This window comes from Cotesia typhae, unplaced genomic scaffold (assembly GCF_013202065.1).
Source record: "Cotesia typhae breed Kobodo isofemale line unplaced genomic scaffold, CoteBio_Ctyphae contig_83, whole genome shotgun sequence".
NCBI classification, from domain to species: Eukaryota; Metazoa; Arthropoda; class Insecta; order Hymenoptera; family Braconidae; genus Cotesia; species Cotesia typhae.
In genome coordinates this window covers 244,824-260,000 of record NW_027423769.1, presented here as the reverse complement: position 1 = coordinate 260,000, position 15,177 = coordinate 244,824, and the positions used below count along the sequence as shown (strand labels likewise).

General features: G+C 26.6%; 1 protein-coding gene and 1 long non-coding RNA gene across 2 annotated transcripts in view; one reads left to right on the top strand and one right to left on the bottom strand.

Moving 5' to 3' along the window:
* Ubl3 (ubiquitin like 3) overlaps nucleotides 1–15,162 on the top strand; it is a 17,083-nt gene extending 1,921 nt beyond the window's left edge. Inside the window, exons 2-4 of the mRNA XM_074251926.1 lie at nucleotides 8,179–8,287; nucleotides 8,916–9,080; nucleotides 9,901–15,162. Of these exons, the coding sequence (XP_074108027.1) occupies nucleotides 8,179–8,287; nucleotides 8,916–9,080; nucleotides 9,901–9,965 (339 nt within the window). The 3' untranslated portion in view covers nucleotides 9,966–15,162. The remainder of the gene's footprint in view (nucleotides 1–8,178; nucleotides 8,288–8,915; nucleotides 9,081–9,900) is intronic.
* Nucleotides 2,869–6,143, bottom strand: LOC141533183 (uncharacterized). The gene is made up of 3 exons (XR_012480192.1): nucleotides 5,458–6,143; nucleotides 4,835–5,355; nucleotides 2,869–3,160 (listed from the first exon to the last, which is right to left on the bottom strand). It is a non-coding gene; the product is annotated as an uncharacterized LOC141533183 (long non-coding RNA).
* Nucleotides 15,163–15,177: the final 15 nt, after the last annotated feature.

The following is a 15,177-nucleotide window of genomic DNA, read 5'->3' as shown; positions in this document are numbered from 1 at the left end:
AATTCAATTATAATTAATAATATAATCTTGGAAAATTTTAATTATTTCCAACCTCTTTTTTTTTTTTTTTTTTTTTTTTTTTTTTTTAATAATAGAATATCATTATTTTTCTAGAGTATATATCCGTATTGAAAAAATTCGTGAGACCTGATATTGATTCACGCATGACACGGAAAATAGAGTATGCACTTAATGTTTTTTTACTTACTCCTTCCATTAACTTTTTACGGGCGGAATTTTTTTAGTCTGAAAGCTTTTTATTATAAGCAAAATATTCTCAATAAACTGAACAACATTAATCTAAAACTTTTTCCCAAGGTAAACTTAGATTGAATACCTAAAGTACAACAATTATAATGATACCCGAAAGAAAAACAGTTTATTGTTTTTTATTGAAAATACTGATGTGATTGTGATGGAATATTATTGTATTAGATAACGTATACAATTCATTAGAAAGTAGTTTCCAAATTCAATCCCGAACAACGTGCATCACATATATAATATTAAAATATTCAAATTTTTTATACTCTAGTCGCAAACAACATTCTACGTCATAAATTTTTTTTTTTATTCATAATAACTTGCATATTGATGCATACAGAACTACTCAATTTTTTTTGAAATAAGTTTTTTGTTACAAAAAACAAATACAACAGTAGTTTTATAATAATAACAAAAAGTTTTTTTAATAAATTTTTTTACATAGAATTAATATCTATCACAATTTTTATAATTCTGAGTTTTGTTTATATTTGAACAGCATAATAATAAATTTTATATTAATAAATAACAATGAAGCATTATAGAAACTAATTAAATTATATTAACGAAAAGCTATCGAAATTAATTAAGTTGATTTAATATCAATGACAAAATTAGTATCATTAGTACATAGTAGTTACACAACAATGAGGGAATGGCAAATATTCACATAACAGAACGTAACAGAGTGCACCACCACCAGAACGGATGATGATGATGATGATGATGATGATGATGATGATGATGATGATGATGATGATGATGATGATGATGATAATGCTAATGGGTTAATGAAAAAATCAAATTAAAGAGGACAGGCTGGTCAGTTTGTAAATCAATCGTATGGTAATTAGAAATCGATTTCAATGTTCATATGCTAAGTAGTGTACCATGGTAACTTGATTAATTCAAGGTCAATGTTTTGATATTGTTACATTATTCTCAGCAACCAAGTTCATTATGCTGCATCAGTATTAATTATTACGGTACATATGTTGAGCCAACTATGAAATATAAATTTTTCCGGTTTCTTCAATGATACATATATGCATAACGTATGTTTAAAGTTCAAAAGTTACTGCACGTAAAATATAAATAAATATCCAGAGTTTAATATTTTTGGAACTGTTGCGTCGAAATGATCAACTTTTCATTTTTGTAGTTGAATGAATAAAATTTTTCTTCTGAATTTTATTGTTCTATTAATCGGATTAAAGAAAAGTATAAATTCGCAGGGAGATATGAATCATTTAAGTTTTTACGCAATAGCTGACGTTTAAAAATAAAATGCTTCGGCCAATTGTTAGATAGGAGTTTTGTTCGAGCTCTCCACTCAAATAAATATCATTTTTATCAGTTGAACGTTGTAGATACGGCTAGCTTGAAGGAAAAAAAGTACAATTGACGCGAGATTCCGGAAACTTCAATTTCGGTACCATAATAAACCATGTGTCCCGTCATATCGCCGTCACACGCCTGACATACAGCTGTCACAAAATTTCGGCCAGTCTGTCGGCTGTTTTTTTTTTTTTTTTTTTTTTTTATTATTTTTTCTCAAGCTCAACCGTTAAATAAACTCAATTCTCATCAATTTTATTACTATATTGACCAGTCTTTTTAAATATCTTTTAAAAAAATTTAATTGTAGAACAGTATAATTTTTTAAAAGCTTAATCTGTTGAAAGTTGGTCGGCATATATATGAATTTTTTCTACTACAACCGGTTGTGGAGTTGTTAATATTTGTCAGAAGGATCATTCTCTACGAAATACTAATCTTATTAGTCACATAGAAAGAAAAGTTAGGATTAGTTTAAAAAATTTTAGGAGCTAACCATTTTAATTTATTTATTTCTTTAGAAAAGAATTTCAATAGAAAAATAATAATAAGATAAAAAGCTGTATTTGAATTAGAAAACTATGTTTATCAATTTGACTTATTCTTTAAACAAAATAAATGTATCATCAAGATAGAAAAATTTTTATTAAGAAGTTTTTTAGACTCTGCTCAAAAGAAGCATTTATTTTTCTCAGGATAACATAAATATTATCGAACCTCCAAAATGTATTCATATTGCAAGTTATTACCCAATTTTTCTATCATGATTAAGCAATTATATGCAGAGTTTCATCATTGAAACGCTGTGAAACCTGAGCTTGAGTATCTTCCCATCCTTACTTTGAAGAAACTTTAATTGCATCATTTTTTCGAAACTTTAAACACATGAATGTAAAATTTCGAAAGAATTTGAAGAAGACAACAATGAAGAACATTTGAGGGAATTTTCTGAAAGTTGATCACTCTATCGTCCAGCTAGAAGGAAAATCCTTTAGAATCCTGTAGGAGTTGTAGGAGCTGTAGGAGCTGTAGGATCGGGGGGGGGGGTAGCAGGGGTTGTGTCAGACGGGTTGCGGCAAGTACGCTCTACTCTGGCCGGGTGGGCCCACCAAGCACCAGCATCTATATATCCACGTATATATATATATATATATATATATATATATATATATATATATATATATATATATATATATATATATATATATATATATATACATATATATACATATATATACATATATATATATATATAATATATATATATATATATATATATATATATATATATATATATATATATATACACACACACATTAATTCTCTTTGTTCTTATTCTTTTATATTATATATACTCTTATTTTACTTAACTTTATTGTATTCTGTATTACATTTCTTCATCATCATCATTATCCTCCTAATCATCATCATAATCATAGTCAGCAGTAGTATGGTAGCAAAGTATAGTTGGGTCGGGTCTCCTTTTATTTTCTTCAGCCTCTGCATCACCACACCCACATTTGTTACTTGTTCCCACAAGTTTTAGTTTGTTGGAGCTCTGAAAATAGAATATATTGATAAAAAAAATTATAATGTTTCGAGAGATAAAATTTTGAGGCAAGATTATTTTTAAAAGTTTGATCTAGTTAATTTTAAATCTAAAACAGTGAAATTTATAAAATGATTTCTCATAAATCAATTTTTTTTTGAGCATACACATGTATTCTCCCTTGTCCATTTAATTTTAATTCCCATCCCAACTTGAATAGTCAATCTAAGAGAGCAACCATGTCAATGACCGACAAACGACTGACGACTAGGGATTTTGAATAGCCCCTATTTCTAATTCCCATCTAGTGTTCCTCCCTTGTAGGGCATTGAATTTTCCTCTATTATTTATCTCCCAATATTTATCACTGTATGGCGTGTAGACATGAATAGAAGAAGAAGAAGAAGAAGAAGCAAGAAGGAATATAAGATATTGTACAGATTTTGTAGTAACAGCAATCAGGACAGTATGTAACAGCATGAGAAAAGCGAAGCAGCTGTTGCCTTGAAGAAAGGCCCTTGGGGTAAAACTTAAATGTCCCGAGGGTGTGTCGGCGGCATACCAGCAATAACCAGAGAACCAGAGAACAACTTAACAGAAGACTGGCTTCTAAATAAACTACTGAATCTCACAATGTAGCTGTATATGTAGTCGGTCTATCGCGTTAAGCCGTCATCAACAGCTTAATTGTTGCCGTAACTACTTATACTGGATACTGGGTCTCTCTACCCACGCATGAGTCACTCTTGATTCTTGATCGACGCCCATACCTACTAAATTTTGTTTGCCTGGAATTCATATCGTTTTTTTCACAATAGATCCCATCCGGGCGGGTGACTTTTATCCGAGCCGTTCAAATCGACTGAGGTTTTTTCGGAATAGCCCAAAACAATCTTTCAGAGTATTAAATATTAAATCGTTTATTTTTTTTTTTAATATTATTAAAAATTCGTCGTGGAAAACCACAATTTTTTTTTTTTTTTTTTTTTTTTTTTTTTTAGAAATTTGATGATACAATGATAGAAAGATTTGTTAATATTCAATAAAATAAAATTGAAAATGTATTTTTTTGGATTTGTCGTTGATTATGTATGTTGAATGTTAAATGATAAATATGTGAGGATGTTATATACAATATATAATATCATCGATATTAGATATGAGTAATGCAAGAAGTATAAGGAGGAAAACAAAGCAGCAAGCCAGGTATAAGGAGGTAACCAGGTAGCGGGTGGGTCTCACATCGATAGGTCACGAGTAGTATTAAGGCCGTTCAATGATATGCCTGTGTAGTGTGACGCACGACTTTACACTCTACAATACACATCAAAGGCAAGACTATATCCGAGTTATTCTATATTCAAACACTTTTTCTATTATTTAATTCGGTCTTTTCATGATTCTATGATAGATGATAAAGAAAAAGAAAAAGAAGAAAAATAAGCAACCCCATCAACGAAATTCTACACGACAATTACCTATAGAGCAAAATGAAATTAACAGATATGTCGGTCAATCCAATAAAATGATTAAATACAAGGTGTACCTTGTTAATGGTCACCGGGTAGCTCGATACTAATATAGCCAGTGTATGGCTTCGTTGTTTCTAGCTTCTTTAGGATTTTATCAACGATGAGTAAAGTCCAGCTACAACAAAATAATACTATATTGGATTTCACGTACCTGTAGATGTGTAGATATATAGTAGATATATAGATGTAGTTGTAGCCATAGAGTTTGCTAATTATGTTTACTCGTCGTAATCGCTGGCTCGTTCTATCTTCTATGTTATATGTATTATGCACGTGTATTAGCTGTGTACACCAGTGTAAGGTTTTATCGAATACACGTGGATTTAATTTATTGCACATCCCACGTACAGTGTATATTTACACGATTATGTTTTCCGGGATTAAGCCACTGAGGCAAACCGCTTTTTTAATTTTATTACTTTATGACAATTATATTCTTCTATAAAAATCCTTTAAATTTACTCTAGTGATCATTTTTTCCTTATAAAAGCAAATTTACAAATAATATTTTAGCTTACTTACTTAAAGTCTATTTATGAATAAACCCAATTAACTATTTTTATGATAAAATTATTAAAAATGAGTGGTAATAACAAATTATCATATTTAGATAACTGTTTATGAGTCATATCAGAAGAAACAATGATTGTACAAGCCCCATAAATCGTCCATCTGTCAGAAAAAAGATAATAAATAAATGAATCAGAGATTACAGTAGAATAGAGAGTGTTAATCTGGGTCTCGTAGTAGTAGGAACCTTGCTAAAAAGCTTACCGATTTTTTCCCTCGAGTTGAGCTTCCTGGACAAGGTGCTAGGTGCATAAACAAACCATTAGATGTCCTTGGTGATGGAGAGAATTATCCAGCGTACTATACTGCTGGGTATCGTTTTCGAGCAAGTTCAGCGTTAGTTTTGGCTTCTCAAAGTCATTGAGGAATAAGTAAAGGAACATCTACCATGATAGATAAATCCTGTCTCTAGGGGAGTGTCTGAAAAGTATATAATATAACTGACGGTGGTGGCGAAGCTAGTGGTGGTAGTACTGCTGCTGCTGCTGCTGCTGCTGCTGCTGCTGTTGCTGTTGCTGTTGCAGGGATGTGCCCGTAAGTATTAGTCCGCGTGCGCATATGCACATTGTAAATGTCCCAATGACCTGGATTTGGTCGATCCTACAGTACAACCGACTCTGATTCCGCTATCCTCTTATATCTCTTGTATTATGAGTCCCTAATGTCGAGTCAAGGTGAGCACACGCTTGCAATTTTTTTTTTTTTTTAAATCTATATTCTCAAATGTACTTTGTCTAAGTGCTTTTCTCTTCTCCTTTTCTTTATTTTATTTCTTTATTTATTATAAATATTTTTTTAATTTTTGACTTCTCTCCTTGACCCGTGGCATGCCGTGACGCATTTAACATTGAACGCATAACAACACCAATTAACGACTATTACTCGGTCAATCCGAATTAACGATAAGTCTATTGGTATAATTATCAATATCTTCTAATGTACTTCCACTGATATCAGATTCTAATAATAAATTTATAAACTAGTTGAAATATCTAAGTCATTGTTTTTTTTTTTTTTTATCTTTCACTTGAATTTTTATTGATTGACTGTAATTTAATAATTGAAAGCTCTAATTACTTGGACATGAATTAAAATGAATGAGTAAATTATTATTTATTTTTGGAATTTGATGTCAAGAGCAGCAGAATTACAGGAATCAAAAACCAATAATTTGAAAGTTTAAGAGATTAAATAATAGTTATTTCGTAATTAAAAACGAATATATATATATATATATATATATATATATATATATATATATATATATATATATATATATATATATATATATATATATATATATATATATATATATATAGCTCTCTTTCTATGCGTGCATAAAATATAAAGTTGTTATATAAAAAAATAGGACACAACGTTAACTGACATTCCTTCATCCAGACGGTTCTAATTACGAAATTAAAACCTTTTTAATTTTAACCGCAATGAAGTCATTAATTAAAAACTAAAAAAACATTCTGGTAAAGTTTTCTTACTGCAAATAAAGGTTTATATTAAAATTGTGGAATATTATTTGGAAGGTAAATACAACATAAAGTTATACAAACAACAATAACATTTTTTAATATATATTTTTGCTGAAAGCTCACATTTCCTGTAAACCATTTTTAACTTAAACTTTTGTTTCGCACTTAAACTTTCTGCTCTGACCCTTCAGTTACAGTTGCTGTCGACTGTTTTTAGTAAACTTTGATAAATAGTTACTAAAAATAATGCTAATTTGATAGATTTTTATCAACTTTTAACTTGATAATATAATAAACTTGGTATAATAATTATTCGATTACAAAAGAGCTGGTTATAAATAACCCAACAACTATTTATAATGACAATGGAAAAAATTCAATGATAAGGCTAGCGTATACATGAATTACATTCAAAGATTGATGACATAACATCAATTGAAATTATTGCTATAGCAGTAAACTGATATATATCTATTTATTGTATCCCCAGTGGATGTTATGTCTTTCCCAAGTTCATCATCACAGCCATTTTGATGATAAAATCCATCATTGCTATTGAATATTGATTAATTAGATCGAAACTTGTAACTACTATCCGAGTGATCTGAATAAAAGTATAAATAACAAGTCCTATCAACAATTTAATATAAATCAAGCTGAATAATGTTCAGAGTCATCAGTTGTGGACTAACTGGTGAGAACCCTGACACAAAATCACTTGTACTGCTTGCTCGCTTCATGTGATATGACCTAGAATTATTAAATCTGCAACAACGTCGTCCACATAACTTACTTTTTATAGCTTCATGACTTTTCGTTATCATCATCATTCCATTAAATCATCCGTCGACAATTAACTTCTAATAGTTGTTGCATTCATCAGCAAAAAATGACAATCATTGTGTCACAAGGTAAAATCTTAAAATGTTTTTTTTTTCCTTTTTTTTCCTTTTTTTTTTTCCTTTTTTTTTTCCTTTTTTTTTTTTTTTTTTCAATTTATAAATTTATAAATAAACAAAAGATAGAGGAAGTTTGATGATATTATCGATAGCCGTACGGTGACCTACATTATTTATATTTTTTCATCGTTATCACGGTGTTGACGATTAAAGATGATCCTTTGGCTCACTCGACAAGTGATTGATTACACTGTGTGTGCATCTGGGTGATAATGTGCCAGGGTTGTTATGTAAATTATTATGGAACGTGCAGGATCACACTCTGAATTAATTTTCACGTTATCTTTCATTTATAAATTTACTACTTCAGCTCTCCTCCGCTTGCTGGATCAAACAAAATTTAATTCATTCAACAGTTTATCAATTTCTAGGACTTTATTTTACAACAAAGAATTTTATTATAACGAATAAAAATATTTACCTTGTATTTTATTGTAAGATAACAAGTAATTAAATATTTAATATTTTTATGATTACAGATAAACTTACGTCTAATTCTTGTCAGTGGTAAGACAAAAGAATTCCTATTTAGTCCAAACGACTCTGCAGGAGACATAGCTCATCATGTATTTGAAAATTGGCCGGAAGGTGTGTTCTTATTACTTATCACCTTTATTTATCTCTCTCCACTGACCCACATTATCCTACAATAAAATTTAATTATATAAAATAGTGTCCTTAAATTTTAAATATTATTATTGTCTTGTGGAGAAGAAATTTTAGAAAATTTGTCTTTCTTTCGTCAATTTAAAAAAAAAAAAAAAAATAATTTATGAGTAAATTTAATTTATTAGTTCGCAGTAAGGAAGTATATTTTTAACTGTCGCATTTTGTCTGTAGTTGTGTATTGATAAAAGCATTGCTTATGACGTGAGAAAGTACTTTCAAGAGGATGAAAGAATATATAAAAGTGAAAATATTAAAAAATCTGTTGAGCTTGTACTGAAGTAATAAAATAATTTTCCGCTGTATAAAATAATATATGATAAGTCAGTTGTTTAGTTCATGCATTAATTAAACATTTAATCTCTTGGTATTTCATTTTGTAGTTTAAATTCAACATTCTACATTTATATATTTAAATTGCGACGGAACTTTAATACTTAACTGGATTTTCAACGTGTATTAGTTTTTTTTTACTGAAAAAACAAAACAGCAGATGTTAGAAAAATATAAAATCACAGACATGAGTATTAATACTTACGATTGGTTACAGATTGGGCGGAAGAGGCCGTGGCAAAGGCAGAAATCTTACGACTAATTTACCAGGGTCGTTTTTTACACAGCAATGTTACGCTTGGTGCGCTGGGGCTTCCTTTTGGAAAAACAACAGTTATGCATCTGGTTCCTCGAGAAAATCTTCCTGAACCTAATTCCCAAGGTGAGTAGAGAACGCTGATTAATCATATAACATATAACGTCATTGTTTTTAATCCAAACAATATCCTTCTATTATATTCTAAACTCTTTTACCACCAAAACCTTTTACAACCAGGTCTCCTTCCTAACGGTGATTACATGTTCGTTCCTCGTGACAATGATGACGATGATTATTACTAATTGTCGACAAAAGTCTCCAGCTCCCTTCCTTCTTTTCTTCCTCATTTGTCCGTGAGTTTTTGTGTTTTTAATTAATTTAAAGATAATTATTTTATTTTTATCACACAAAAGTTATTCATTTAAAACTAAAAGATAAATTTTTTTTCTTCCAAATAATAAAAATGAATTACCTTTTCTGGGTTGTTTGGACTGTGAACAATCAGATAGGAGCTGCCAGGATTCACGGTGGATCGGTGCTAAAAATTTCACTAAAAATAAAAAAATAAAAAAATAAAAAAATAAAGAAATAATGAATAATGACAATGACTAATGAAGGAGATTTTAAATTTTTAATTTTCCAACCCTGCCAACAAGTTATTTCTCGCTTCCTTTTTACCTATGTATATATCGATGCCCTAATTCTAAAATGTCATAACCCACAAAAACAATTTTATCAAGACAGTAATTTAACTTATTGATATGATAATATAATTTAAATGACCAATGCAATATTCATAAATTCAAATATAGAATCACAAAATGTTTTTAATTTTGTGGATACCAACATGATAAAATTAGAGTATCGATTAAAATTTATATTTCTTAAATTAAATATAAATTTATTTTAAGCAATGTTATATAATTAAATTGAATTATTTCAGATCAGAGACAAAAGAGCAAAGGCGGTGGAAGCAGTTGCTGCTCAGCATCCTGTTGTATACTCTAAATGTTGGCTGCCTTGGATACTCGTGGTCGTATTACGTGAGCCGATGGACATTTCCAAGTTGAGCCATTGTTTATAAAATTTAATGATAAATGATGATATGATTATGTATGTATAATCGTTAGTGACTGAACTTAAGAGCGATGTAGCTAAAATTATTAATTATTTAACGCTATTATTTAATTCACCGTCGGTCAAGGAGCCACCAGCGATCGACGCAACAAATTCACACTCTGTTATACCTTTTATTTATCGATTCTGTCATACCATCACAATACAATACAATACAACACTATTGTAATATAATAATAATAATAATAATAATAATAATTATTATTATTATTATTATATATAAAAGATAATATTATTATCACAAAATAATAAAATGGATTTAGTATCGAGAAACGCCATTACATCAACGTTTAATATCGTTCGAACGATTTAATATTATTATATATAAAATAAAACCAATAATTATAGCGTCAGAGCCAAACTGTATAGTAAATAAATAAATAAATAAATAAATAATAATAATAATAAGTATTGATAAGAATAGTAATAATAATTTTTATTATGACAAGCCTTTGAATTGACGTAATTGCTCATCAGCTGTTGGAAGTTTATTCGGAACGTTGACAAAAAAATATTAATCCGTTTTGTTAAAAAAGAAATAAATAATAATAACAACTCTAGCACTGATGCTTGTAAAATAAATAAAAGAGCGATAAATACAAAGCATGCTCATCAGTTAATGAATAATGAATAATAGATAAATAAATAAATAAATAAATGAACAAAGGATGAGTACTCGAAAACAACAAAGACGCCTGACAAATTATAAAATATGTGTACTCTCTATTATTAAATGCCTTGCCGTATAGTAATAACGCTAAGTTCAGTGACCTCTCTTCTTCGTATGAATCATTGTCGCACGCGATTATAATGCGATACTGTCGTTCAGATAACAATCCAGAGATGAGTGAGAATACGTTATTTTTAAAGTAACATCAATTATTAACTTTTGTCAAGTTATTGTTTGTTATCAACTACTACTACTACCCGCTAAGCCTATCAATAGTTATTGTTAGTAATCGACTAGCTGCTCTCTGGATAATCATTAATTATTATTATTATTATTATTATTATTATTATTATTATTATTATTATTATTACATTGTTATGCTACAGTGCTTAAAGTTTCAATCACTATCTAATTACTACCGCAGTGTTATTATAATTACGTAGGCCGAATACACGAATGAGTCGAATTGCAATGGGGAAAAAAAAAAATAAAAAAAAAAAAATAAAAAAAAAATAAAGTGTGAATGTGCATTTAAATAAATATTGATATAATAAATGAATATATATATATAAATTTATGTTGTGATATGCAGGTAGTAAATATTTGAATACAATATATATATATATATATATACGTATAAATAAATGCTAGGAAGATTAGAAATTTAATGTTCTTTTGAATGATTACTCAAGTACTCACTTAAACAAAAGCCGTTCTATTTAAAATAGGTATCCGCTAGCTTTACTTATTTTTTAAATTTATAAATTTTTTTAAAAAAATTCACACAGTGTTTTTTTGGTTTTTGAGTGTAATTTTATAGAGAATAAGTGGAGCTAGTGTGCTTATTTTAAAAGGCATTAAATTTCCCGTCTCGATAAATATATATATATATATATATATATATATATATATATATATATATATATATATATATTGATATAAATAAGTTGTATGAGACATGTGTTAAAAAATCAGTTAAACTCTCATACTTAATTATTATTATTATCAAGTATTTGAAAGAAAAACTATTATATTATGATTATAACACTTGAGAGTTTAGTGTCGAAAACGTTGCAAAAAATTCCTTTATCGTAGTTACATATTCATTTTAATTATATGTGTATGTATGTAATATATACATATACTCCTTGTTAGATTTTAATCTGGCCTCCACCGCGAATTGTCCCATACTTAATCCCCGTCCAAATTCATCGATTTGGCCTGGAAATTAAATTTTAAACCGTTAACAGTACTACGATTGTAAAATAAAATATAAACCAACACATTCGTTAAGTAATAGATAGATTATTATTTTTATGTTCAATCATTTATAATATGTTTAGCTTATTCTGCACATATTCTACTAATGTAACTCATGTAATCTGTACTATATCTTTTACCAGTGCATAACGTGTGTATATATACTGTTCTCGTATGTAGTAGTGAATTTTATTGGAAACTACTAAAAAATTAAATGATCCAAGTTATTTATTTCTTAAATTTTTTTTTTTTAGTTAAATTTATGTTTATAAATATATTTAACTGTTATTTTTAATTTTTACTATCACTGCTCAGCACAGAATATTATCTTATTGATTAATGATACCACAATTAGCAGACATTTGATATATTTTAAATTTTTCAGGTGTCTGCTACTTTTAATAAAAATATTTTTTTGTATTTTTATTAATTTAATTTTATTATTATTATTAGTTTTATGAAATTGAATCTCTTTGTGGTCTTTAAAACATATCATACACAGTAAATATATTTGTTAATCATCATGCTACGATAATTATACTATTGAAGGCCAAACATTTATTTGATGTAATCATTTTATTATTTATTATAATGATGATGATGATTATGATAATAATAGTAATAATAATTTAATTGCAATTAAAAATTAAAGTTTAAAACTCTAAAAATTTTTTAATGAAAAAAAAATAAATTTGTAATTATAAGTTTATAATTTTTAGATCCTATAATAAATAATTACTAATGGAAAATTTAATATATACATCACTATTGGTTAATTAATTAATTCAATCTATTATTTTAGATTAAAATAAAAATTACATTAGATGGAAAAATTAAATCTTTAATTAATTAGTTATTTAGTTTGATTTATTGTAATTAAATAATAGTAATTGATCACAATCATCATCTACATAAAACTATAAACAATTTTTAAAAAAGAGACAATGATTAAATTAAGAAAACAATGATATGTAGCTGAGCAAATATTTTTGATTTAAATATGAATATTATTTATTTAAGTTAACTAAAATCTTTTTGCTGATCTTTCATTTAAAATAACAAATGGTGCAGAGTGAATGATTGCAAAAAGTTCTGACCGTCCTATAGAATATAAATAAACAAAGGTTCTATTTCACTCTTACTCTATTTCTTTTTATTTTATTTTATTTTATTTTTTTTTTTTAAATAAAAAAATTATAAATATAACTTCTACAATTTTATTGTACCGCATGTATTAATTTTTCCAATGTGAATGGTAATGGAATTTACAAAAAATTATATGTAAAAAATTAATTTTTTAATTTTCTTTTTTATTAAATATAGTAAAAAATGTTCACTTTAATTTTTATAAGAAATTTCAAATAATTTAGAGTATTTTCCATTACCACAATTCTAAAATAAAAATTTATGATTAATTATTATTTAATAAATTAATAGACACATTTATTCACATGGACAGTTAAATGAGTATATTATATATTTATCAGTTTGAAATACGTAAATTAATACGCAATGCTTTTTATAATAAAAACCAAAACTATTTTGAATTTTTTAAATCAACAGTAATCGTTGCATATAACAAAAATGAATAAATGAATAAAAATTATAACAATCTTGTATTATTTAACAATAATTAACGTAGTAAGACCTTCTTTTGAGGAGATTTTCAGGCCCCCTCTACTTCTAACGAGAAAAATAATTTTTTTATAAAATATCAACCCTTTAATTATCCAATAAATTAATTTGTTTTGATATTGTGAAGCGTTATTGATGTTTTTTGATGTTAAAAAGTGGAGGAAACTGGGAAGAAATGTCCTTAAAATCTACAAAGTTGGTCGTAATCTAGTTATCGATGAAAAAAATAATGAATATGTGTAGAAAAATATTAAAAAAAATAAAAATGTATTATGAGAAGTTATATAACTATTCGAGGCATGGTAAAATAAATTTTAAATAATGATAATAATAATACAATATATATATATATATTAAATAATAACAAGAAGAAGAAAGATAAAATTGTCCATGATGAGCATTATTATCGAGAGTCCAGTGGTTATTATTATTATTATTATTATTATTATTATTATTATTATTATTATTATTATAAAATATATTAAATATCCATTAAATTTTAAAAAGTAATCCCGTTAAATAATTAAGTTTTGTTTTAAATTAAAACGTAATTATAATTAATAATTTTTAGATTAATTACTTACAAAAATAATAATTATTTGATTACACGTAAATCGCGATTTTAAATAGGATACATCATACACATTTCATTAAATCATTAATATGTTAAAGAATAACAATAAATAAATATATAAATATATATATATATATATATATATATATATATATATATATATATATATATATATATATATTATTATTATTAATAATTACAATATTGCGTTACATCGCTAAATTTAGCTTGTAGGCAATATTCATCTGTAAATAGATAAACTATGTACTAATATTTCAAACTGATGGTATATACTGATTAATATATATCATAAGTGTTCTAGATTCTTTCCATAAATATAATAATAATAATAATAATAATAATAATAATAATAATTATTATTATTATTATTATTATTATTATTATTATTAAATAAATGAAGATATTATTATATATCGTATATGTTTGTTATTATTTTCACGGGGAATAATTATTTGTATTATTATCATTATTAATATTAATAATATTATTATTATTATTATTATTATTATTATTATTATTATTATTATTAATACCGTTCGTTGTATCTGGACACAATGTAAAACAAATAATAAGGAGTAAACTTTATTTTTTGTGGACACATTTGTTTGTCATATTTATTCAGTGTTTTTTAAATATGAATATCGGACTGATATTATTTACAAATTTGTGTCCTATTGCGACGAATGTCAGGTTTTATTTTTAAAGGGATAATAATGATAGTAGTAATAATAATAATAATGATAATATTATTAAAAAAAAGCTTATGTTGTACACACTTGATTTGTAAATATTAGATCGTATTTTTGTCTTTAATGTAAAATCAACGAGAATTTTATCTGCAATCTAATGGCTTAGTTAATAGTATATTATAAATAAACAAAATAAAATTTAAAAAAACTTGATTAAAATTTATGTCTCATTAT